Source organism: Myxocyprinus asiaticus, chromosome 17, assembly GCF_019703515.2.
Source record: "Myxocyprinus asiaticus isolate MX2 ecotype Aquarium Trade chromosome 17, UBuf_Myxa_2, whole genome shotgun sequence".
Classification (NCBI taxonomy): Eukaryota; Metazoa; Chordata; class Actinopteri; order Cypriniformes; family Catostomidae; genus Myxocyprinus; species Myxocyprinus asiaticus.
The window spans coordinates 30,024,515-30,049,690 of NC_059360.1; the positions used below are offsets into that span (position 1 = coordinate 30,024,515).

General features: G+C 37.1%; 2 protein-coding genes across 2 annotated transcripts in view; both read left to right on the forward strand.

Annotated features, from left to right (window-relative positions):
- The first annotated feature begins 12,782 nt into the window (after positions 1–12,782).
- Positions 12,783–18,670, forward strand: LOC127455540 (protein FAM167A-like). Its single transcript, XM_051723527.1, has 2 exons — positions 12,783–13,170; positions 15,150–18,670. Exons 1-2 carry the CDS (start codon positions 12,871–12,873, stop codon positions 15,411–15,413), a joined length of 564 nt encoding a protein of 187 aa, XP_051579487.1. The 5' UTR covers positions 12,783–12,870; the 3' UTR covers positions 15,414–18,670.
- Positions 18,671–23,202: 4,532 nt separating this feature from the next.
- lck (LCK proto-oncogene, Src family tyrosine kinase) overlaps positions 23,203–25,176 on the forward strand; it is a 33,507-nt gene continuing 31,533 nt past the window's right edge. The window contains exons 1-2 of the mRNA XM_051723511.1: positions 23,203–23,351; positions 23,476–23,571. The gene's annotated coding sequence lies outside the window, so the exon portion shown is untranslated. The remainder of the gene's footprint in view (positions 23,352–23,475; positions 23,572–25,176) is intronic.

A 25,176-nucleotide genomic window follows, 5' to 3' on the forward strand; every position in this document is an offset into this window, starting at 1 on the left:
CCCTACAAAAACAGACCACAGACCTGAGAAATGTATTTGAGAGCCATACATGAGCAAAGAGTGACCATTCTTGCAAAAAAAACCCAAAAAAAAAACAGATTAGAGCAATGCATCTGAAGGCCATGCGTCAGCACAAATCCTTCCGTCCCTCGTCCCTCATTTTAGCATATGTATTATAGCATATATAATGCATATTAATTAGAATGGAATGAAATGAATGCATGTACCACAAAAAAAAAAAAAAAAAAAAAAACAAAAGATTCATAGACATGCTGGACAACCTAAACCGACATCAACATTCATACTATGTCAATCTGTTACTGACACAAAGGAGTAGCTAATCATAGAGCAGAATAAATCAAAGACCAAAGTGAGGAAATTAGTTAAATGAATAGTTCTCCCAAAATGAAAATTCTCTCATCATTTATCCACCCTCATGCCATCACATATGTGTATGACTGTCTTTCTTCAGCAGAACACAAAGATTTTTTGAAGAATATTTCAGCTCTGTAGGTCCATAAAATGCAAGTGAATGGGTGCGAAATTTTTTAAGCTCCGAAAAGCACATACAGCCATCATAAAATTAATTCACGACTCCAGTGGATTCATTAATGTCTTCTGAAGTGAAAGGCTAGGTGTGTGTAAGGAATAGATCAATTTTTACAACTTTTTTTACTAAAAAGTCATGAGGGTCGAGGTCTCGCAGCCTCTCTCATGACGTAAACGTGTTGCCAAGTTCATGCAAGAACTGACGTGTGAAATACAAAAAAATATGGAAACGCAGAGCATAGATATTCATATATAGATGCCTCATTAGGCTGGTTTGGATACATCAACTGCGGTGCTATCTTGCAACGGTCAACAAGGAGAGCTGTTTGAATCAGTTTGAATGCAAGTAAATGGAGGAGATGCCTCAGACAAAGCTCCTTGCTCAGACCGCTGCATAAACTGCTTTTGTGTGAAAAAAGTACCATGGTCCATAGGAACAGCTGCTGATCAGGTATCTACGTATGAATATCTATGCAGAAGAGGCTTAACTGCTTACATCATGCCAGAGGCAGTTTGAACTCCACCCTCATCAATGAGCTGGCCAGAAACTTTAAAATAAAAAGTTTTAAATATTGATCTATTTCTTATTCACACCTAGTGTTTCCCTTCAGAAGACATAAATTAAACCACTGGAGTCATATGGATAACTTTTATGATGGATATATGCTTTTTAGAGCTTCAAAATTTTTCATTTGCATTTTATGGACATACAGAGCTGAGATATTCTTCTAAAAATCTTAATTTGTCTTCTGCTGAAGAAAGACAGTCATGCACATCTGGGATGGCATTATTCAGCAGAATTTGTTCACTACTACTTTGTCACAATGCAGCACAGCCAAACTGTAGCACTGTTAGACTTGTAATGTCACACTTTGTGCATTTCCATCATCAGGCTGAACAGTTAGCGTTGCTGAATTGTGCTGTTCTTGACATGGTTGAAGGCCCTTTAAAAATTAACCCGGCCTAAAAAAGCTATACAAATTGTCGACAAATGGCCGTTATACTCCGGATACTCGCCGTTAGCACATTCACGCCTATACAATAGGCAGGGTTGGGAGGGTTACTTTTAAAATGTATTCCACTACAGATTACATGCTTCAAAATGTAATTGGTAACGTATTCTGATAGATTACTCATCATCAGTAATGTAATCTAAATACTCTGGATTAATTTTTCAGCACTGGCAGATTTTTTGACTTGTTTTTTACTATAAACAAGTGAAAACGTGAAAAAAATTCTGCCAGTACAGAAAAACTAAATACAAACAAAAGATCTAACGTGGATTTTCTTGATAGAATTCATTATAAAATATAATTGCAACTCGTACTAGGTGCATCTAATGACTAGAAATACCATTTTACCCTGACATAATGCAAAATATTCACATGTCAATTTAAACAAAGGACTATTTCTGATGCTCCAAACTTACTTCAAAACATCAGAGTGTACAAAACAACATCTCCTTCCGATCGTTTGTGGATTCTGTTCATAGAATGAGGCTGAAAATCTATTATTTGTAGCTTTCTATATGAATACATTGGTTAGTATTTAAGCATCCTTAATTCTTGTAAAAATACTCAAAACACATACAAAATTTACAAACCATTTAGCCTTGAAATAGTGTATTTTTTTTTTTATTTACACTGGCGGCCAAAAGTTTGGAATAATGTACAGATTTTGCTGTTTTGGAAGGAAATTGGTACTTTAATTCACCAAAGTGGCATTCAACTGATCACAAAGTACAGTCAGGACATTACTGATGAAAAAAAAACAGCACCATCACTATTTGAAAAAAGTCATTTTTGATCAAATCTAGACAGGCCCCATTTCCAGCAGCCATCACTCCAACACCTTATCCTTGAGTAATCATGCTAAATTGCTAATTTGGTATTAGAAAATCACTTGCCATTATATCAAACACAGTTGAAAGCTATTTGGTTCATTAAATGAATCTTAACATTGTCTTTGTGTTTGTTTTTGAGTTGCCAAAGTATGCAATAGACTGGCATGTTTTAAGGTCAATATTAGGTCAAAAATGGCAAAAAAGAAACAGCTTTCTCTAGAAGCTCATCAGGCAATCATTGTTTTGAGGAATGAAGTCTATACAATGCTTGAAATTGCAAAAAAAACAAAACAAAGGTGTACACTACAGTCCTCAATGACAAAGGACAACTGGCTCTAACAAGGACAGAAAGAGATGTGGAAGGCCAGATGTACAACTAAACAAGAGGATAAGTACATCAGAGTCTCTAGTTTGAGAAATAGACACCTCACATGTCCTCAGCTGACAGCTTCATTGAATTCTACCTGCTCAACACCAGTTTCTTGTACAACAGTAAAGAGAAGACTCAGGGGTGCAGGCCTTATGGGAAGAATTGCAAAGAAAAAGCCACTTTTGAAAAAGAAAAAAAAGGTTAGAGTGGGTAAAGAAACACAGACATTGGACAACAGATAATTGGAAAAGAGTGTTATGGATCTTAACCCCATTTAGCTTTTGTGGGATCAGATAGACTGTAAGGTGCGTGAGAAGTGACCGACAAGACAGCCACATCTATGGCAAATGCTACAGGAAGTGTGGGGTGAAATGTCACCTGAGATATCTGGACAAACTGACAGCTAGAATGACAAGGATCTGCAAAGCTGTCATTGCTGCACATGGAGAATTTTTTTGATGAGAACTCTTTGAAGTAGTTTAAGAAGTTCTGAATTTTTTTTTCAAATTGAAATAGTAATTTTTCACATTATTGATATCCTGACTATACATTGTGATCAGCTGAATGCCACTTTGGTGAATAAAAGTAGCAATTTCTTTCCATAAGACCAAAATCTGTACATTATTCCAAACTTTTGGCCACCAGTGTATATTTCATCTCTCAGAGCATTTCTAAATCTATTGATGCTTTTGATCCTCAATGCATCAGATACACCTTTTCACTCATAACAGTATAAAAGCGCCTTCTGTCTGCTTGTATGAATGTTACACATCATAAGGAAAGTGTTTCTGCACTATTCAAAGGCTCCTCAGATTGCTTCATTTTTAAGTGTAAATGTTTTCCAACTAAATAGACTAAATATCAAATGAAACAAATGGCAATAAAATGCAAAGTAATCTCTTCAGTGTTCAAAATACTTTTTGACAGTAACTGTATTCTGATTACTAACGATTTAAATTGTAACTGTCTTGAAATACAGTTATTCATGTTTTGTATTTTAAATTCGTAACGCCGTTACATGTATTCCATTACTCCCCAACCCTGAAAATAGGTGTCGCTGATTGACAATCAATTTGACACCTTTCAGCTGGTCCGCCATCAACCAATCACTGATGATCAGAAGAACTTTAAACTTGAAAACTTAATGCTGAAGTATGTACATTTTCAGGTGTTAAAATACTTTCTCCTATACCAACTTAATATGCAGAGTCAGCCATATGTAAACCATTCGTAGGTTAATTTTCTGGAAAACTATAAACACTGTACCTCTGTGGCGCAATTAAATTCCTCTGTTTGTTTTGAGCGACCCATCTTAAAGGTGCTGGAAGCGATTTTAGCCGTTCTACTTCAACAAGACTGAGCCTTTGAATTAGCCACACCCCCTCTTTCCAAAACTTGCATTCCAAAGATATTCCAAATTAGCTTTATTGAGACCGACATCATGCAGAAAGGGTTGTTTAAAACAACAGCAATAAAATAGTGCCCTCAACAGACAACTGTTATGAATAGGGTGACCAGGTTCCTGCTTGTGGAAAACAGGACAGCCCCCTCCCAGCAAAAATGAAATTGACGTATCCTTACCTAAGAGCAGATCAATGTGAAGTAGAGGGTGCATCCACATCTGTAACTGTTGTCACCATGTACTTTTAGCTGGCAGCAATTTTTCTCAGCGTGCGCTTGTCTTTCAAGAGTTTATCGTAAAATGCAGAGAAGTCCACTACAAAATTAAGATGTACAAAAAGCATTGAATGCTACATGACTGTTTCACTGAGTCGAGATTTATCCGGTGTCCATGTTGCGTTCATTAATGGGAACACACGCTCCACAGATGCAGATGTCCCAAGCAGGCATAAAACAAACTCCACAACCTTGGCTAAGACTCCAAAGTTGATGGTCATGCTCTCCAGCTCACGAAAAACGTCTGTCCATCTCTCAGACATGGACATCTTGTTCATGTTCCACTCAGTGATGTGACAATGTTTTTCACGTAAGCCCACTCATCAAAGTCCGTTGTTTCATCAGTCAAACTGAGAGCGGGGATTCTGGAGTAGAAGTGTTCGAGACTGTTCTGAATGTCTTTCCACTCTGGGATGTCTCTCAGTAGGGCCCACTCAAGTTTTTCTGTGTTCTCCAATGAGCGGCTCCAATTTTGGAGGTAATCCACCGATGCTCAATAAAAATTTCTCACTGCACAAAATAAATCATCCGCTTGCATGTCACCAGCTTCAGCCAGGGCATCCAACTGCTTTTTAATGTCAGAGAGTATGAATGATTCCTCTAGCCTGGCCTGCAAGACTTTTCTCAGGTCATGAATGTGCAAAGCTGTGGCCGTGCACAACAGAATGATCAGCAAAAAGTCTTTCATTTTTGTGCACCTTGTCAGATTCAGAACTTTGCTTCACAAACAAATCGCTAACACGTGGTGTGGCATACTTACTTTTAGCAGCATCCACATGCTTTTTTGTATGAACATATGTCGGTGCGGCCTCCATGGGCGATGGAAAAGTGAGCTTCACAAATCTCACACCTCACTTTACTAGGCTCTGTCTGTGACTCCTTTTTTAGAAATTGTAACTCTTTTTGAAGATCCTGATTAAATGTACATGCACGCTTCCTTGACATTTTTCCAGCTGCAATTTCATCAGTGAGCTATTTCAAACTGACTCTTCAATCAGTTCACTAACTGGACGTCTATTGATAGGGGATTGTGATTGGATAGTTTAATCCAATCATGTACTTCAAATAACACAGTGTGATTTTATTGGTTTTACAAGCTGTATCATTGGCTGTCTTTGATTAGAATACTCACGTGACTGAGAAAGCCACATAGGCGATAGAGAAATTTTAGGAGAGGGGAAATACGGGACAAAACACTATTTTTTCAGAATAAGTCTGGACACTAGAAAAAGTGCTTAAATACGGGACTGTCCTGGGAAAAACAGGACATCTGGCCACCCAAGTTATGAACAACATGGCTTAAAAATGATCATTCGAAATGATCGACAGTTGAAAAGCGTCAGTGTCCTTGGTTCGAGGACACATTTTTGTTTGCTGTTAACAGAGTCTATGGCTGTCACAAAGACACGGGTATATATCTCAGGACACTTATTTCATTAATATCTTTTAGGGAGTAGGACATCTTTTTTTTGCATACCTTTCCATGAAAACATCGCTTACAGCACCTTTAAGAGAGACAATAACATTGACTCGACCAATGGCGTAAGTTGGGGGCAGGACTGTCTATCTGTTTGTTCAATCAACGGCATCAGTGGGGCGTATTCAGAAATCTGTTTTGAAAACAATGTTTACTTTTGCAATTCCGTTTGGTGGCACTAATGGCGCAGAAATTACATGCTTCAGCTTTAAAAAGTTTGTAAAACAGCCATTTTCTATGAATGTTTTCAGTACACGAGCAATAATATCATCTTATATGCGTGTCTTTGCACAGTTACTGTTGGAAAGATGCCAGCTTCATTTCCAAATGGCCAAAGTATAAAAACAGTGTTAATGTTTTACACTTTTGCTTACCTAGCCACCGTTTTGCAACAATGACTGTGTGCAATCATTATTTGAAATCTGTTTGAAGTCTTAAATGTAGTGATGTGATTTAAGCACTGAATCCAGCAGAAACATCAGTATTAAAGGCAGATTTTGAAGCGCTTATGACAGACATCACCTCTTCAGCTCACAGTGATTGGCTGTCGCCCGACGTTTTCCACTTCTCATTTGCATAACGTCAAGCATTTCTCAACTTTTTGACATCCTTGGTCGTTCTCCATGCCTACTCTGCTTCGATCCCACAATCCCACAATCCCCCATGCGCTTGACTTCCATAGGAATAAATTGAACATGCCTGCTCAGCTCTGCTCAAAACCCGCCAGTGGACATGTACCATTAGGCGCGGTAACATTTAGCTTTGCAATGCAAAATTCCACATGCGAAAAGGCGTGGATGAACGTTTAACGTGTGAAACCAGCAAAAAACGAATTGCCAAGCAGCCTCTTTTTAATGCTGCACTTTATACTATGTGAGAGTGAAGTTAAAATCATATCATAAAAACATTAAAATGATATCCTTGTCCATTGTGAATCTTCAGTGTAGCTGTAAACCATGCACTTCCCACACAGAGGTCACTGCCAAACCAAACAACTTCCTAATGGAGTTTTATAAACAAAGTTTGGGAGGAGCATGTTCATTTAATCCGACCAATCACAATGCTAGTGTTAGCATTTATAAACCACTGCTTACCTCACTGCTGTGACAATTCTTCCGACGTCCCTCCTCCACCCCAACTCCACCCCCTAAACTCAACTTAAGTAAATTCCGGGGGGTGGGGTTCAGAGTTCAGGTCGAGCTGTGAGTCCTCCACTATGCCACGAAATTTACGATCATGCAGATTACCATTGAGTTGACTGTATTTTGCTCACAGTATTTTGCCCACAGAATTTTGCTGTGCCAAGGTAAATGTGACCATGCCTTTAGTTAACCGTGCTGAGAAATATGTGTGGGGAACGGTTTGTAATCGTACCGTACCAACTTTTTAAATAATCCTACTGGTATCGTTACTTACTGTGCACAGAACCGTTTGGCCTCCACCTGTCCCACTGCCCACACACACACACACACACACACACACACACACACAAACATAATAACCCATGCAAACACATACATAAAAGAAAAAACAACAAATTTATTTTAGAAATAGTTTAAAATGGAAGAAACAAAGTGAAGAGAAAATCACTGTAAAATATGATCACAAAATATTGGGTAAGAAGGACATTAAAGGAATATTCCAGGTTTAATACAAGTTCAGCTGAATCGACAGCATTTGTGGCATAATGTTGATTACCACAAAAAATTATTTCGACCCGTTTCTCTTTTTCTTCAAAAAAAGCAAAAATCTAAGTTACAGTGAGGTACTTCAATGGAAGTGAATGGGGCCTATTTATGGAGGGTTTAAAGGCAGAAATGTGAAGCTTATAATTTTATAAAAGTACTTACATTCATTTATCTGTTAAAACTTGTGTATTGTTTGAGCTGTAAAGTTGTTTAAATTTTAGGGTTTGTTACAACGAAGTTGTAAAATTGGCTATAACTTTACACAGAAAATGTTATTACGTGATTTTATCATGCTAAAATCATGTTAACATTCATATTGTTTACATATTGTGGCTATACTTTTGAAACAGTGAGTATTTTAATGTTTACGGATTGGTCCCCATTCACTTCCATTGTAAGTGCCTCACTGGAACCCAGATTTTAGGGATTTTTTTAAAGAAAAGGAGGGTCGAGTCAAAATTAATTTTTGTGGTAATCAATGTTATGCCACAAATGCTGTCGATTGAGCTTAACTTGTATTGAACCTGGAATATTATTTTAAGTCTAGGGCCAGAGATACATATCTTCAGCTATGGAAAGCTGTGGCAGAGAAATAAATAAAAAGTATTTAAGGTTGAAAAACAAGAAGAAAAAGAAAGAGTGGCAAGTTTCACCCAGGTCTCACAACTGCCTTTTGTTTCCTGTGGCAAACAAAGTGCTTCCTGTTTCTCTTCCTTACAGGAAATGAAACAATATCTTATATTAAGTAGCATTTGACTTTGAGAGTAAGAACTGCTTTAAACATCATGTTTGTGTTTGTGTGAGTGCTCTTGTGTGTTTATGTTAAAGCAACAGAACTAGTGACAGTTCTTGGACTGAAGGAAAGGAAAGTAAATGTGAAAGCTAAGAGTCAGAAAGTGTGTTGTCATCATCACTAGCTCACCAATCTTTCTGTTTGTTTGTAATACTGCTCTGTTTAGGACAGGCCCCATAGATCCTGCAGACTGAGATGTGAAGGTCTGTAGAAGATGGGATACATCTCTTTCACACTTTCCAGAGATGAGAGAGCCTACAGAGACTTTGTATTAAGCTAGATTTTTCATGAGCAGTTTCATAAAAGGATATCTTTGAAAATATTTAGCGGAAAGATATTAAAAATATATTAAAATTCTATTTTTACATTTTCTGATGATATTGTGAGTGGTCTTTGCCTGTGCAAAGGTTGCCCTCACAATGCTAGGGTGTTTTGGGCGGTTGCTAAAGTCTCTATTACATTCTGGTCCCTCAATATGGCTTAGGTCCCACCTTCAATGTAAATCTTTAGGATTTTTCCTCTGATTTCCTTAACCCTAAGTGTGAGCAATAGTTATATTGATGCTTGCTTTAGAAAGCACGGCAAATAACTGTATTTAATACCTCTATAGAACTGGCTATGTTCAGACATTCCTCCATTCCAGGAGTTTCCAGCTGAAGAACAAGCAGGTCCTTGCATTTAATGGTGATAGTACCAGAGGATCCCACAGCCCTGCATTAGACACACACAAATGCCCCCATACACAGTTATGCATATGCCTCCACATCTTCTCACGCTCTCAAATTCTATAAAAGTTGCTATACTCATCCCCATAGGGACCTCAGAATAGATGGAAGAAGGAAGCAAAAACAAGCCATGTAGGTAAGGCTAGCAGAAAGAGAGAGAGAAAGTGCAAGAACTTGTGAAAGTGAGAAATCACAGATGTATGACTGGTTTCTCTAAATATAGCTTTAATAATGTATAAGCTAACAGTTCCTCTCTCAGACTCTCCATATTTGGACATTGAGATTGCAAATGTAACTAGATAGGTACATTTCCTGAAGAAAATGTGAGTGGTGCTTGCCATGGCAAAACTCACTACCACAAAGTCCCACCAACTGCCCCAAGTTGAAAGAAGCCACCCCCACTACTGTAGGATGTTCTGGTGCAGAGATACTGGCATTGTTCCATGGTTGCTAGGATGTTCTATCTGGTTGATAGGCAACTGCCAGGGTAACAATAAATAGGATACTTTCTATCATGGGTAAATTGAGCCCACCTGCATGTCTCTACGACATTATGGTGCAGAGATATGAGTGTTTAAATTTGGTTGCTAGGGTGACCCCATCTGGTTGCTAGGCAGTTACCAGGGTGATACTCAAAAGGCTCCTTGCTAGCCTGAGTAAAATGACCCAACCCCGAATACTCTATGATGTTCATGTGCAGAGATATGTGTTTTGCTACTCGGTTGCTAGGGTAAGTCCTTTTGGTTGCTAGGCAGTTGCCAGGGTGATACTAACAAGGTTACTAGCTGGCCTGAGTGAAATAAGCCAAACCTGAAATCTCTATGACTTTCTGATTTGTAGATATCATTCTTACCCATTTTGAATGGAAGTCTATAAGTTTGGGTTGCTAGGGTGCACTAAATGGTTGCTAGGGCACGGCTCAGTTGTTTCCAGGATGATACTTAAAGGCTGCTTGCTAGTCTGATTAAAAAAAAGCCAAAAATGAAGTTTGTACGATATTTTAGTGCAGAGATATAGGCTTTGCAATACGACTGTTAGGGTAAGCCCATCTGGTTGCTAGGCAATTGCCAGGGTGATACTAAACAGACTGCTTGCCATCAATGAAGTCTCTACGACATTCTGATCCGGAGATAACAATCTAAGCCATTTTGAATTGACGTCAAAGTGGTTTGGTTGCTAGTGTGGCCTAAATGGTTGCTAGGGCATGGCTAAGTAGTTTCCAAGTGGATACTTGAAGAGTGATTGCTCACCCAAGTAAAACAAGCCAACTCTCTTGTTTCTAGGACATTCTGATCTGAAGATATCCCTCTTAGCCATTTTTAATGGAAGTCAATGGAGATGGTTGCTAGGGTGCTCTAAATGGTTGCTAGGGCGTGGCTAAATAGTTTCCATGGTGATGCATAAAAAGTGCTTTGTCTCCTGAGTCAGATGAGTAAATCCCCAAGTCTCTACAACATTCTGTTCTGAAGATATCCTTCTGAGTCATTTTGAATGGAAGTCTATGGAGGTGGTTGCTAGGGTGCCATAAATGGTTGCTAGGGCATGGCTAGATAGTTTCCAAGATGATACTTAAAGACTGATTGGTAGCCCGAGTGAAATGAGTCCGCCCCATGTCTCTACCACATTCTGATTGGGAGATATAAGACGAATTTTTGTCATTGACTTGTTATAGTAGGAAAAAAATCCCTTTCCATAGTAATCTATGGGACTTTTCTGGACAGTTTTCTGGGCACCGTACCCCCCCCCCCCTTAGAAAAGTCATAGCACAGGTGTCCACCATAGGCCGGTCGATTTGACACCTCATTCGTTGGTCTACACCAAACGGTGCAGGATGAGTTAGGTGCCGAATTTTTGTACTGAAGAAGAATAATAAGTATGTGAGATTATAATAGTGATGCTTTGCTTCGCAAGTGCCACTAAATACAGTACATCATGTATATACATTGCTGCACTTCGATCGACTAAACGTGAAACCACACTATTAAACGCTTAGTTCACCCAAAAATGAAAATGATGTTGTAATTTAGGCCTACTCACTCTTGTGACTATCAGTCACCCTTCACTCTCATTGTATGGAAAAAGGATGCAATGAAAATGGTGACTGAGGCTGTCAGTCCCTAACTACTATATCCTTTTGTGTTCATCGGAAGAAAGAAAGTCACACAGGTTTGGAACACCAATAGGATGAGTAAATTATGACAGAATTTTCATTATTTGGTGATCTATCCCTTTAAATGTCACAGATGTGATAAAACAAGCGCAGATGACATGACATAAAGACATTGCAGAAAAAGCATGTCAGATCCATATGAAATGTTACATAAAAACTCATTGCCAAGCAAGACTTAACGACTGCAAAATAAGCTCTTCCAATTCTCTCATAAACTATATTTTTAAGGTGGCCTTTTTATGCTGATATGAGATGCTGCCCAACCCACTGCTGTCTTGAACAGATAACTCAGATAACCACTCTGTACAATTGTAGTGAGCAGAATCGCATTACAGAATGCACGTCACACCTCGAGGCCGATGGGCTACAACAGCAGAAGACCACGTCGGGCATTTTATTAGGACCATTCCTAATAAAGTGCTCAGTAAGAGTATATTAACATTAAATAAAATGTAATAAATTCCTGTTTTATGCCAAGCTTTAGGTCCTAGCTAGCTTTTATGTGTAGCCTACTGTTTTTCACAACCTCTAAAATATGTACTAGGCAGCAACAACATTTACTAGATTTACACTTTTATTAAGGATCCGTTGGGATGAAATATTCTTTTTACATTATAAATTGGATATTTTTAAATGGAAAATTAGCCTGTTTGTTCCGCATTAAAAAACATTAAAACTGGTTCATATATAATTAATGATAATAACACAGCTATGACACAAACCTGTTTAGCCAGTTAGCATGTCATTAATTGTTTATCCCTACAGGCGCTCAGGTTTTCACTGTCATTCCTCACCATGAGCGAAAGATGGAGACATTTAGCAGTACAACAAAAAATAGCAACCCTCAAGTGAGTCGGTGTGCTGTCGCATTTAAATATACTTAGCCTACTTTACATGAAGTTTAGTTATTTTCAGTAGCCCGTTGTTGGTCATAACTTAATTTAATGCCTTTTTCATATCATAATTTTCGTTGTGAAACCAAATAGTTTTATGAAACGTGTCTGTTCTATAAATAAAAAAATGTCACCTCAGCGTAATTGTTTGTTGAGGGGCCATTCGCACCAAACGCGTTTTTTCGGACGTCTGACTGTGCGCCGAATCTTGCTATATTTTTTTAGGGTTATGACGCCGTGTCTAATTCAAAAGAACTTAAACTTTTTAAAAGGGCGTCTCGAAAAAACCTGCGATCTGCTCTATTCGTGGCGCAGAGTCTAGCTCTTTATTATTATTATTATTATTATTATTATTATTATTATTATTATTATTATTCTGAGAAAGGACGCGTTCGGTCTGAACGGCCCCCAAGGGTTGTCGGTGATGCTTTGACACTTGAATAATTCCACCTGAACACGAAAGGTCGCGTTTGGCCGTAACATACAAGTTCAGACTGTGTGTCCAATCCAAATACTGATACTTTTTCATTAAGCTGCAGAACATGGGCGGTCACTTTTCACTCTATATAAACATTTAGCACACCTCTTACAATGAGATTAATCACTCGTGCACATGATCAGACACAGTGTACATGTCTGAGCAGCCACATTCTCGCCCACTTGAACTGAAAACAGACTTCCAGTGATGGAGTTCAGAGAGCTGGGCGCAGACGGGACCTCCGAGGGAGAAGCGGAGGATTTGGACAGCGTGAAAGCATTGACAAAGAAACTCAAACTCCAGACGCGCAGACCATCGTACTTGGAATGGAAGGAGCGACTGCAGACTCGCCCGTGGACTGATGACACACATAGTTCAAATGTCAGCTCAGGATCTGTGGAGAAGGACACCAATCTATCCGACATTTGGAAAGATGGGATCCCTTATAAGAACATTTGCGGCTTTGATACTATAGACGACGCTTTAGAGTGGCTCAGAAGCGAACTGGTATTATAATAAGTTATTTTTTTACGATTACTTTTTCTATCTATCTATCTATCTATCTATCTATCTATCTATCTATCTATCTATCTATCTAATCAGAAATTTCATAAATGGCAATATATGTAAAACACACATAATATGTATGTTCATGGAAAGTTTTCACTGATATAAAAATCATAATGGAATCAGATTACAAAAATAAGTTGTAAATAAATTAAATTACATTTTAAAGTACTCATCATCAGATTAAAGTTACTTTATTATGGATTACATGATTACATATTAATCGGTATTAAAGCAGTATCTATCTATCTTGCCAAGTGATTCAGATGTAAATATGGAGCAATAACACACTGAAATCTGTTAGCAATGTCACACCTTGGGCATAGCTGGAGTGTTTTATTCAGGCTTAAAGGAATAGTTCACCCAAAAATGAAAATACTCTCATCATTTACTCACCCTCATGCCATCCCAGATGTGTATGACTGTCTTTTCTCTGCTGAACAATGAAGAATATTTCAGCTCTGTAGGTCCTCACAATGCAAGTGAATGGGTACAAAATTTTGAAGCTCCAAAAAGCACATAAAAGCAGCATAAAAGTAATCAATACAACTCCAGTGGTTAAATCCATATCTTCAACAGCGATATGATAGGTGTAGGTGAGAAACAGATCAATATTTAAGTCCTTTTTACTATAAATACTTCTCCCTGCCAAAAACAAAAGAAGAATTTGAAAGTGAAAGTGGGAATTGATCATAAAAAAGGGCTTAAATATTGATCTGTTTCTCACCCACACCATATCGCTTATGAAGAAAAAGATTTAACCACTGGAGTCATAAAGATTACATTTATGCTACATTTATGTGCTTTTTGGAGCTTCAACAATTTGGTACCCATTCAGTTGCATTGTATGAACCAACAGAGCTGAGATATTCTTCTAAAAATCTTCATTTGTGTTCAGCAGAAGAAAGAAAATCATACCTATGTGGGATGGCATGAGGGTGAGTAAATTATGAGAGAATTTTCATTTTTGGGTGAACTATCCCTTTAAATGCCACACAGGTGCAGAAACGTGAGTTGGTGTTTGACAGAGAGGTGTGCATTATTCGGTGTTGCCCAGTCCTGTTGTGTGACTGCTGTTCTGAATAATTATAAGCTCGTAATTACTGCTGGTTTTTGAGACTCTTTGGTTATAGCTGTAGTGCACAGCAATGAGTGAGGTAACGGCATCATGATCACACGGGAAGTCAGCATGCTGTTTTCGAAAGTTCTGGTACACTAGGATTGGCAGCAGTATGCCGACTCACTGATATGCCCTATTTCCCATCAGACATGTTTAGACAATTACTTTCACTCATGGCATGACTGGTAGTGTGTTGCATCAGTTGCATGGGAGACCACAGTTCAATCCCCATTCAAATGTGGAAGTAATCACATTTGTGTAAACAATCATGAGCATGATAAGGAGGTTGCATTTTTATCCCTAACATTGCATTTTGTCTCTACTAATGGTAGGATTAGATTTGGATTTGAGTTGGGGGGTAGATTAAATAAAATAAGCATTTCCTTTCACTGTTTTACACCCTGTTCAGCTGAAAACAATTCTTTTTACAACTGGCTTCTGGTGACCTCTCCTGGATATAAATGGATGTCACACTTGTTTATATGCTCTGAAACACTTACCGCTTTAGCCTCTCGGGCAGTGTTTTCAAATTCAGTTATCGTATAACGATTTCGGCTAAAGAAAAATCAGCACACACTTGCCGGTTTTTATGTGAGATCAGGCTGGAGGTAAAGCCACCATCTGAGATCACATGAAATTAATTAAAACACTCTGTGGTGTGTTTTTGTCATAACAAAACCTGTTGAATATTTCTCAGATCTTTTATGTTGATAAGTGAAGTTAGAGTTATGGAATCTATAAAATTGGCTCCTGGGAATGAAAAATATTATAAATAAGCTTCCCCTTTCTCTCTCCTCAGAGAGAGATGCAGATGCAGGATAACCGTCTTGCACGTCAGTTGATTCGCTTGCGGGGGGAGATCCACAGGCTGAAGGTGGAGCAGGTGTGTCACCGTCACAAAGAGATGCTGGATGATGCCACGTTTGAGCTGGAAGAGTGCGAGGAGGAGTCTGATCTGCTGTGTGACATCCCCATGAAAGCTGCTTTTGCTTTGTCCACCCCTCTTAAACATCTCGGTCTCACAAAGATGAACCTCAACTCCAGACGGTTCTCGCTGTGTTGAGAGGTGGGGAGATGAGAGAATCCACCCTTTACCACTCTAACACTGGAAACCAAAGTTTTAGTTAATTGAGGATTAAGGTTGGACTCCAAATAAAAAAACTTTTGTTTTCTTCATATCACTTTCCATTCTTGAATTTTGTTCATTAATTAGATATTATATATATTATATGGCATTAACACCAACCTAGATCTCACATACTACAATTAAACCTGCACTTAACAACTCGTCAAAGTGGACTCACCACTGGTGTGATGTCATGACATATTGAGACCAGAGTTGAGAAAGAGTTTATATTTACATTTTAAAAATATCTGAGAATCAGGAGAAGCCTGTAAAATTGGAACACATTTCCATCAGTGTTACTGGCTGCTCAGGAGAGTAAGGACTACTGTCAGCTTGGCTGCTGTCCCAAACAGCAGCCTTGCAGGAAGTGAAAATTTGTGTTCAATCATTCTGTCAACTTATCTCTTAAAGGCAAGGCAAGGCAAGTTTATTTATATAGCACATTTCATACACAATGGTAATTCAGAGTGCTTTACATATACATTTTAAAGAAAATACAAGATATATAAAAAAATTCAAACCAATTAAAAACATGAAATAAGAAAGAAAAGTAATAAAATAAATTTGAAAAAATGTAAACCAAAATATAACCACACTGGAGGGCTCAGAGCTGCAACAAGTTAATGAGAAGCTAATGTCAGTTTCTGTTCTTTTAAGCCCAATGTCAGCAGAGGTGTTTTATCTAGAATAAGTTGCAGTTTAGATGTGAGGGTACATTTTTGGATTTATATATAAAATTTATGGTAGGGCAATGTCCATTTACACAGTGAGGTCAATAGATTTTAATAAGTGTTTATAGAGTTCAGTGTACATTACCTGCACAGAACCTAACAGAGTTCTTGATAACTTGATAAAGTTTTAAATTGACACTGAATATGGACCTTAATACCTTAAGAAACAGTATTTTCTGTGGACTGCTTTTTTATTTATCATGCTACATTAGATAAACTTTGTTACAGTAAAATGTAATGTAGCAAATATATAACTGCTTTAAATCAGCATGTTAAGTGAAACCAAACACAATGACTTACTTTTCTAGCACAAAGGGCTAAAATATCTACTGTAAATTAACCACAGATGCCTTACAGCAGGGGTCGAGAACCTATGGCTCGCGAGACACAAGTGGCTCTTTGTTAAAAATCAAGTGGCTCGCAGGGTGTCTCACCATTCACCAACACATGATCGTTTTAAAACTTTCTAGATATAATTTTCCAGCAGAAGGTGTGGGGGCGATTGCAAAGCTTGAAGTCAATGACACTGTTTTGATTTCATTCCGAATTTGTCGTACAGCCTACTCCTGGTGAACAAGGTTTGAAATGAACACCCGCCAAATGCAGAGTATTTTGCTGATGTACCAGCCACTGTGGAAGGCGACCTGTAAGACTTCTCGGAGTGACCTATTACAAGAAATTAGACACAAAGACGCGCGTTTGACGAACTGTAATTATATTTTGAAGAACAGACGAAAGAAAACCCACCAATGCGCCTCTGATTTGATGTGTGTGCAGTGAGCTCCGCTGTTCACAACTGTAATGAAAGCGCTTCTCCTAGACACGCACATGCATAGAGTTCTGGACCTCGTTTCCCTATAACTATTGAACTTAGCTGTTAAGAGCATTTTCTACGAGTGATTTTATGAACGTTCGTTATTTTTTATGGGCACCCAGGGTGTAATATAGCACCCGCCACCCGCAAAATGTGACGAGGCTCAATCCAGTTCGCGAGCTCGTTGTCCAAATGTATTTCATATGCAAGTAATTTTGCTCATCTTCCCACAACATGTGGGTGACCTTTAAGACATCTCGGAGTGACACAAGAAATGCTGTTAGTCCAAAAAAACGCGCTTGAAGAAACACACTTTATTATATTTTTAAGAACAGACAAAAGAAAAGCCGTCAGTGCTCGTGTCTGATTCGCTGTTTGTTCAGATGTGTGCAACGGGACCCTGTCTTGTGGATCAAGCGTATGTAAAGAGTTATCACTCCTTTTTCTCTGTTTTATTTGACTGTAAACTGTTTGGAAGAATAATGTAATCTTTAAGAATGCTGCAAATTATCTCTGATCATCTCGTGAGGTGCTGTGGGTTTAGTTTGCTTTATTTCCACGGAGCAGTTCGCTCTTACACAACTCTGCAACTCTGCAGGTTCAGTAATATATATATCTTTGTATTAAAGAAACAAAGACGAAAGTGATTAAATCATATAAAGTAATACAAGACACGATCACCTTGAACCTAACATTTTGTTCTATTTTATTTTCTTTAGGCAGCATTAACTGTATTACCAAAATGCATTACAAACACATTCGATAAGAACACATATTTGGCAGCATTATTTTGAGAACACAAGGGAATTTATTAGGCTTATTTATTATGATGATTATTATAGTTATCTTTACATTTATAATTGTCTTTAGTTCTTAATTTGTAGGCTATACGTAATTTTTCACCTGTTGTAATACTTGCCTGATGGCAAATGGGGCCGTTGGAGAAATGTTTGGATTTGGGGAGGTGGTTATATATAAGATTTTTTAATCACTTCGTTATTTTAATTGCTTTTTTTTGTTTGCAATTTGAATTCAGAAATGTCTTTTAAGTTTTTCTTGTTTCAATAAATTAATGTAATTTTTAAAGCAAAATCAATAAAGCAAAAATATTCACCGACCCTTGGCAGGAGGGTTGACCATATAATCGGATATCACAATATTTTAAATACGATTATCATTAAAATATTTTTTACATATTGCCCAGCCCAAAAGGGAAGTTACATTTTTCATGAACTATTGTAAAATGAAGTAATTTTATGGAGACCCGCACAAACGCGTGTACTCAATTCCATATTGCAACATGTTACCTATTATTTTTTGCATATTTGTTTGTTTTTGTGTTTTTTAGTAGTCTATGGGCAATATAAAAATTTTATTTTATTGAAAAACTTTGTTTTTGAAAATAGTAAATTATTAATTTGTGCTATGGCTCTTTCGAAAAAAATGCATCAACCAAAAATAAAACAATTGGCTCCTTAGTGAAAAAAGTTCCCGACCCCTACCTTACAGCTAGTGTTAAGAGATGGGTATTTTTGTAATCTAAAAGAAAGGAGAATTCATTCACTGTTACTCATTCACAACAATAAGTGAAAATGTATGAATTTTATAAACTCCATTGTTGCTTTATATTTGCAAATAAAATTGTTATTTGTAAATAAATTGAATTTATAAATTTATTTGTGTGTGTGTGGACAGGTTTGGGTGGTTTACGAGGACTTTTTTTTAGGTTACAAACTGGTAATTACAAGGGTATTATGCTATAAATGTGGTTTATGAGGACATTTCTTGTGTCCCCATAATTCAAATCGCTTAAAAAACATACTAAACTTTGTCAGTGAGGGTTAGGTTTAGGTGTAGGGTTAAGGTTAGGGTTAGTGGATAGAATCTATAGTTTGTACAGTATAAAAATCATTATGTCTATGGAGAGTCCTCATAATGATAGCTGCACCAACATGTGTGTGTGTGTGTGTGTGTGTGTGTGTGTTTAGAGCAGCAATACACATAAGTTCTTATCTTGCTTTGTTCAGATTCTTGCACATTTTGTTCATGAGTTCTGCACATCCAGACATGAATAAACCCACAGGGTCCTTATACAGTGTGATCACATGAATGAAAATAGATGCATCATGAGTATCAAAGATATTTATCTGTATGTATCAGAATAGGCTGAATTTATCACAAAAATGAGTCAAACAAAGGACAAACTGCTTTATCGATTGTGACTGCTGTGACAGGACTGACTGACAAAAGGTGCCATGTGTCTGCTTAGAAATGACCTCATGCTAGATAGACACATTGAGAGAGAGTGTGTGAGAGAGAAATGGGGAGAAAGGTAAAGTAATCTTTCCTAAAGCTGCTCTTAACACTGATATTTAAAGCTTGTGTAGTTTGTATTCCTTAAATCCAGTGCCATTATCAGTGCCACTGCATTTACATTTAGTTATTTAGCAATCGCGTTTATCCAACGTGACTTACAAAATTAGGAAAATAAGCAATTCGTCATACAAGAGCAAACAATATCTGCAGTATGGCACTGCTAAGTTATAATCGTAGCTAGAGTTGCACAGTAGTTAGAGCAGAAGAAAGAATCTTTTTTTTTATTTTTTTATTTTTTTATAAATATAGAACACAAGTGCCTTACAGTATGTTTGTGGATGGATTAAGTACTCATGGAAGATATGTGTCTTCAGCTGTTTTTGCAACTGCAGTGGCTTAATTGTGCTAGTAGGGAGGCAGGCCAACAGAGCATTGCAGAAGTCCAGTCTTGATTTGACAAGAGCTTGTTCCAAGAGCTGTGCAGCATATTCAGACAGGAAAGGTCTGATTTCCCTGATGCTGTAAAGCACATGCCTGCAAGACCGGGCTGTTGACGAGATGTGGCTATTGAAGTTTTGCTGGTCATCAAACACCACTCCAGATTCCTGGCTATCCTGTTTGGAGTTAACATTTTTGAACCAAGATACATTTTGAGGTTGTGGTCAACAGATGGGTTAGCAGGGATTACAAGAATTTCTGTCTTGGCAAGTTTGAGCTGAAGGTGGTGTTCCTTCATCCAGGCCGAGATGTCTAAAAGGCAGGATGAAATACGAGCTGAGATGGTAGGGTTTTGGGGCTGGAACAACAGGTGGAGCCGCGTATCATCTGCATAGCAGATGTGCCTTTATGATAGGTTTGAGTGATGTTGAGCAGGTTTTCACTACCTTCATTGAATAGTTCACCTGAGGGCTTTAGATTCCTCCACCAAAGAGACACGATTCAGTTTAGGTCACCTGAGAAGACACAAAAGGTGTCCCTCAAGGCTTAGAGCAGATCACCCTCTTAGACAGAATAAACAAACACTGCCATAGAAGTGTCACTCTCCTTTGTAAAGCTAAAATGAAACCATCTTGATAACCTACTTTGAACTTGAGCACAAAATCGGACAAAGAAAAAGGTAGAGTTTTTCCATCTGCTTTTGCATTCAACCTCGAATTGTGTTCATTAGCTATTTTATTTGAACTGAATACAAAAAGTTAGAGCTCGCTTCTCTTATTTCCGATGATTTTACCTTTGATATCTGAAAAATATTGATTGTTTTGATACATACAGTAAATGGGTAGGATGGTTGATATGATATACTTTGGGATAGTTGATGTCCTGATGTGTGCTATACTCTGCAACTATTTTAAACATAATTTCTGCTAATTCTTTTATAATTATTATGAAGTATTTTTTTTTTTTTTTTTTTACCACATTGATTGACAGACTATGTAGAATATTTATAGGGTTCAGTGGGTCTAAAGGCACCTCTTGAGAAAAATGTGCTTTTTTCTGGTCCCAAAGTGTGTTACGATTGAAAAATACATTTCTTTTTATTGAATATTGATGGAGAAACATACGTAGTTTGTGTTGCAAAGAAATAATAACATATGGTTGTTTTGTTTAAAATTCATTAAAAAAGGTGGTGAGGGGGCCCCTGGGTGGTAGTGGTATAGTGTAGATATAGGGGTAATAGTTAAAGGGCAAAATTTGTCAACTTATGCAAATACTTTTGAGACAGCAATATGCTTTTTAGTAACAAATTAATGTAATGCTTATTTAAAATAATCACTTCAGAGAAGTGTGCATTTCCTGTTCATTTCAAACACATTTGGCATTTTCAAACATCTCAAGTATTCTATAAACAAATGAACCCACTCCCCCTTACTATCCTTTCACTTATTGCGCAGTTATTGAAAAACGTATGATTTAATCACCTTGAACAAAACTCAAAATTACAATGAAGTGTTATCTCAAATTAGAAAGATTCCCATTAGCTACATACATTTGCAACATTTTAAAAGTTATTAAATGTTGGAATTACCTAACATCAACCTTTAGACATTGCACACCATGAAAATCCATTTTATCACATGGCAGAACCATTTTAAATGAACCAGTGAAGGCAAAAAGGACTTTAAAATTGTGGAGAAAAAAACTTGTGATCAGTCACAGCATCTAAAATATACACTTTCCCTTATACTGTACATTCCTAATGTAGCCTACAACACTTTACAATAAGGTTCCATTCGTTAACATTGGTTTATGCATTTGGTGTCATGAACAAACAATTAACATTGTTTACAGCATTTATTAATCTTTGTTAATGTTAGTTAATAAAAATAAAATTGTTCATTGTTAGTTTATGTTAGTTTATAGTGCATTAACTTATTTTAACAAATACATTTTTTATTTAAAAAATGTGTTACTATATGTTGAAATTAACATGAACTAAGATTAATAAATGCTATAAAAGTATTGTTCATTGTTAGTTCATGTTAACTAATGTTGTTAACTAATGTTAACAAATGGGACCTTATTGTAAAGGGTTACCCCTAAAACAGTTCTGTGCACATTAAGAACACGATCAGGTCAACATAATTTCTAAGAAGCTTTTTTTCTAGAACGCATCCCTCTGCAAAACTTAATAAATACAGCCTAATACTTCAGTAGGCATGAATTCAGAAACTCAAATCATCAAAAGAAAATTTTTATGAGTGAATCAGTTAACTACAGAGCATTTCTCACACGTGAGTCTGTTAATATGTAACTGTCTGTTTACAAGCTCTGCACCCTTCAAACCCCCACCCCTAAAAAAACCCAAAACCAAAAGACCCCCAAGTATTGAAAAAAATAAAATCAAAATAAATAAATAAATATATACTATTGTTTCAGACTTTCACTCAAGACGACTAAAAACAAAACAAGAGAACCTGCCAGAATTCGGCTTTGACCCTTGACCCTTATGCGCTCCATCTTTCTTGGGAAAGCTTGGGAAATCAATGGATTGTAAATGAGCAATATTATCAATCACTGAAACCCCCCAAAACCACATTAAAAACACCAATTTCTGCTATGATCACCAGATTCACCACATGAAAAGCCTGGTCAGTAGTTCAAAATAAATAGAAATGACAGCCAGATTGGGTGTAAGTGTGTAAATTAAGATGAGTCTTCCTGCAGTAGAAAAGCTAAGAATGTACCTCATTTCCTTTGAATATTTAGGCAGTGACTTCCTGCAAGTGCATGCTCTACTTGCAGCCTGATGCCACAACAAAAGTGTGTGGTCTGCTAAGAGAGAATGAGAAACGGTGAGAGAGAGAGCGAGAGAGAGACAGACAGATAATCAAAAGAGACATGGGATTGTTATCATCATATTGTACAAGTAGCTGGTGATAAAATGTTCATTTCATCAACCTATTCCTGTTTCCTGTTCCATATCTACATTTTCCACTATTCTGTGTGTGTGTGTATACAGTATGTATGAATATCTTTGTGTGTGTATGCGAATGCGTATGTGTCCATTTGTATTTGTGTATTCACACGCATATATTGTTGTCAATACTCTTCTGTTAGAGAGGCCTTCTGCTCTATAACCGAGCACCAGCCTTCAGTTTAAATTGCATGAGAGGCCTCCAAATATTCTGTGATCCAGTATTATGTATGTAACACTTTAAAATGAGAATTTTCAAATGTGAAATTCCGTGGCTCTTTTTCCGCAAAAGAGCAAGCCAAAACCCATCAGTGCCGTTAAAGTTTCCACTCTTTGACATCATGGCACCACAAAAGCAGGTGACAAGTGGAGTCCTGACCCAGAATCCTCTACTCCACATACACCAGCTGCTCAGAGCTCAATGCACCTGTTGAAGAAATGTTAAATATCAGCTTAGACACTTCAACAACAGGAAGCTCTATCATCAGCTTGCTCTGCATCAGCTTGCTCTGCTCTGTGGTGTGTGTGTGTGTGTGTGTGTGTGTGTGTGTGTGTGTGTGTATGAGTGATGCCTTCACAAATGATGTGCCTGTGTTAAGGTGGGTAGTCAAACTGTGACATGACCTTCATGAATTTAGACACTTTAGCAGCACATGTCTTCGAAACAGAGAGAGGCTTCACACTCTGCTGGTTTGTCTAATTTTGTTTGGTTGCTTTGTGTAGCGAAATGTATTTTTCATAAAATTTAAAGCTAACAACATGGCAATGCCTGCTGAACTGGCCCATCACTGATATCTGAAACTTCCGTCGACGGAAAAGGTATGTTTTCCAAGCAGGCTTTGACATTTGTTCCCTTAATTATTGGTTGAGAAGAGTTTCATTTAGTCAATCTTATCAAACTGGTAAAGGCAAAATCAAGCAGTCTGTTTTGAATCAACAAATGATACATTGGATGAGACTTTATGATCTCAAGCATGAGACTATCTGGGACAGAGACAACAGCCACACTCTTAAACAAAATAACTTTTATATCGCTTGAGATTTTCAAAAAAAAAAAAAAAAAAAAATTAATAAATGAGAAAGAGAGAGAGAGAAAAAAGAGAGAAAACAAACAACGTTTCAAACGGAACTGTTCAAAGTAACATTTGCTATAAGAAATTACATTTCTAGCCTTTATGTCTTTGCTGTCTTTTACATTTAAATTTTACATTTAAGTTACTTTTTTTTTAACAATTACTAACAAATATTTTATTTATGTATATTTTGAAAGCAGGCCTAAAATATTACAGTTTTACAGTAGAAACATATATGCGAGAATGTTTGAGATCATGTCTGAAAATTAATCTGTTCCAATAGAAATTGCTAGAACACTACAGTGTTGACTCCTTCATAATCTAAATTCATTCAATAACTTAACTCTGCAAAGTAATTTAATATCAGATATAATGCCTGTTATAATGTTCTATATTCCACTTCATGTTCAGATGAGAAGAAATTCATGAATTTTAAGCTAAATCTGTATGGTAGCATCTGACTCGGAATTCAAATATTAAATCAACTAAGACAAATCTTTTTAATTCTCTATGGTCACAGAATAGGAACATTCTCATAGTTAAACATCTGTGGTATTTCAAAAAAGGGAAATTTCATTAATGCCAGCGCACCAATATCAAGGAGGAAACCCCCTGTTTTTGTACCAGCTAAAAGTTGCCATTTTTATTTTTTGCTTATTTGTTTGTTTACACTTTGATTTTAGCATGTAACAGACATGCTTTTGTTGCAATCATTTGTGTCAAACTAGTATAAGATTGTGTGCGTGTTGTTTAAAATTATGTAAGTTCTTAAAGGTAAATGCTAAACAGCAATTTTTTTGTTAAACAAGAGGACTGTTAGAATAAGTGAAACAGATCATCTTAGCTTTTGACATAATAGCATAGCACCAATATACAGTGGCCCCAAAATTTATTTGGACTCTTAAGTCACACTCAAAAATGTAGGACTATCATTGATAACAAAATATCAAACCAAGTGGTATCTGCAAACAATGATGCAAGATGTTTTCTCAGAAGCTATTTTCACAGTTACTGTTAAACAACTGGTCTCAAGTTGAGTTTTAGCCGATGTAAAATGTCAGTTCCCCTCAAGATCACACAGGTGTCCTAGCAGAGTAACCACATTAAATATGTTCCACAAAGTTTGACCTGAAAAGTGCTTGAAAAGAGCATTTGTGCAACATTTGTTCAAAATAAATGCAACTCTGGGTTCAATACAAGTTAAACTCAATCAACAACATTTGTGGCATAATATTGATTGATGATTACCACAAAAATAGTTTCGACTTGTCCCTCCTTTAAAAAAAGCAAAAATGGGGCTAATTTTTGGAGCGTTTAAAAGCTGAAATGTGAAACTTATAATTTTACAAAA

Bases quoted from the DNA above. Each gene is read 5' to 3' on its own strand.
- LOC127455540 (XM_051723527.1), top strand. From the start codon at position 12,871: ATGGAGTTCAGAGAGCTGGGCGCAGACGGGACCTCCGAGGGAGAAGCG. The intron at 13,171-15,149 runs GTATTATAATAA...CTCTCTCCTCAG, and splicing joins AGTGGCTCAGAAGCGAACTG to AGAGAGATGCAGATGCAGGA.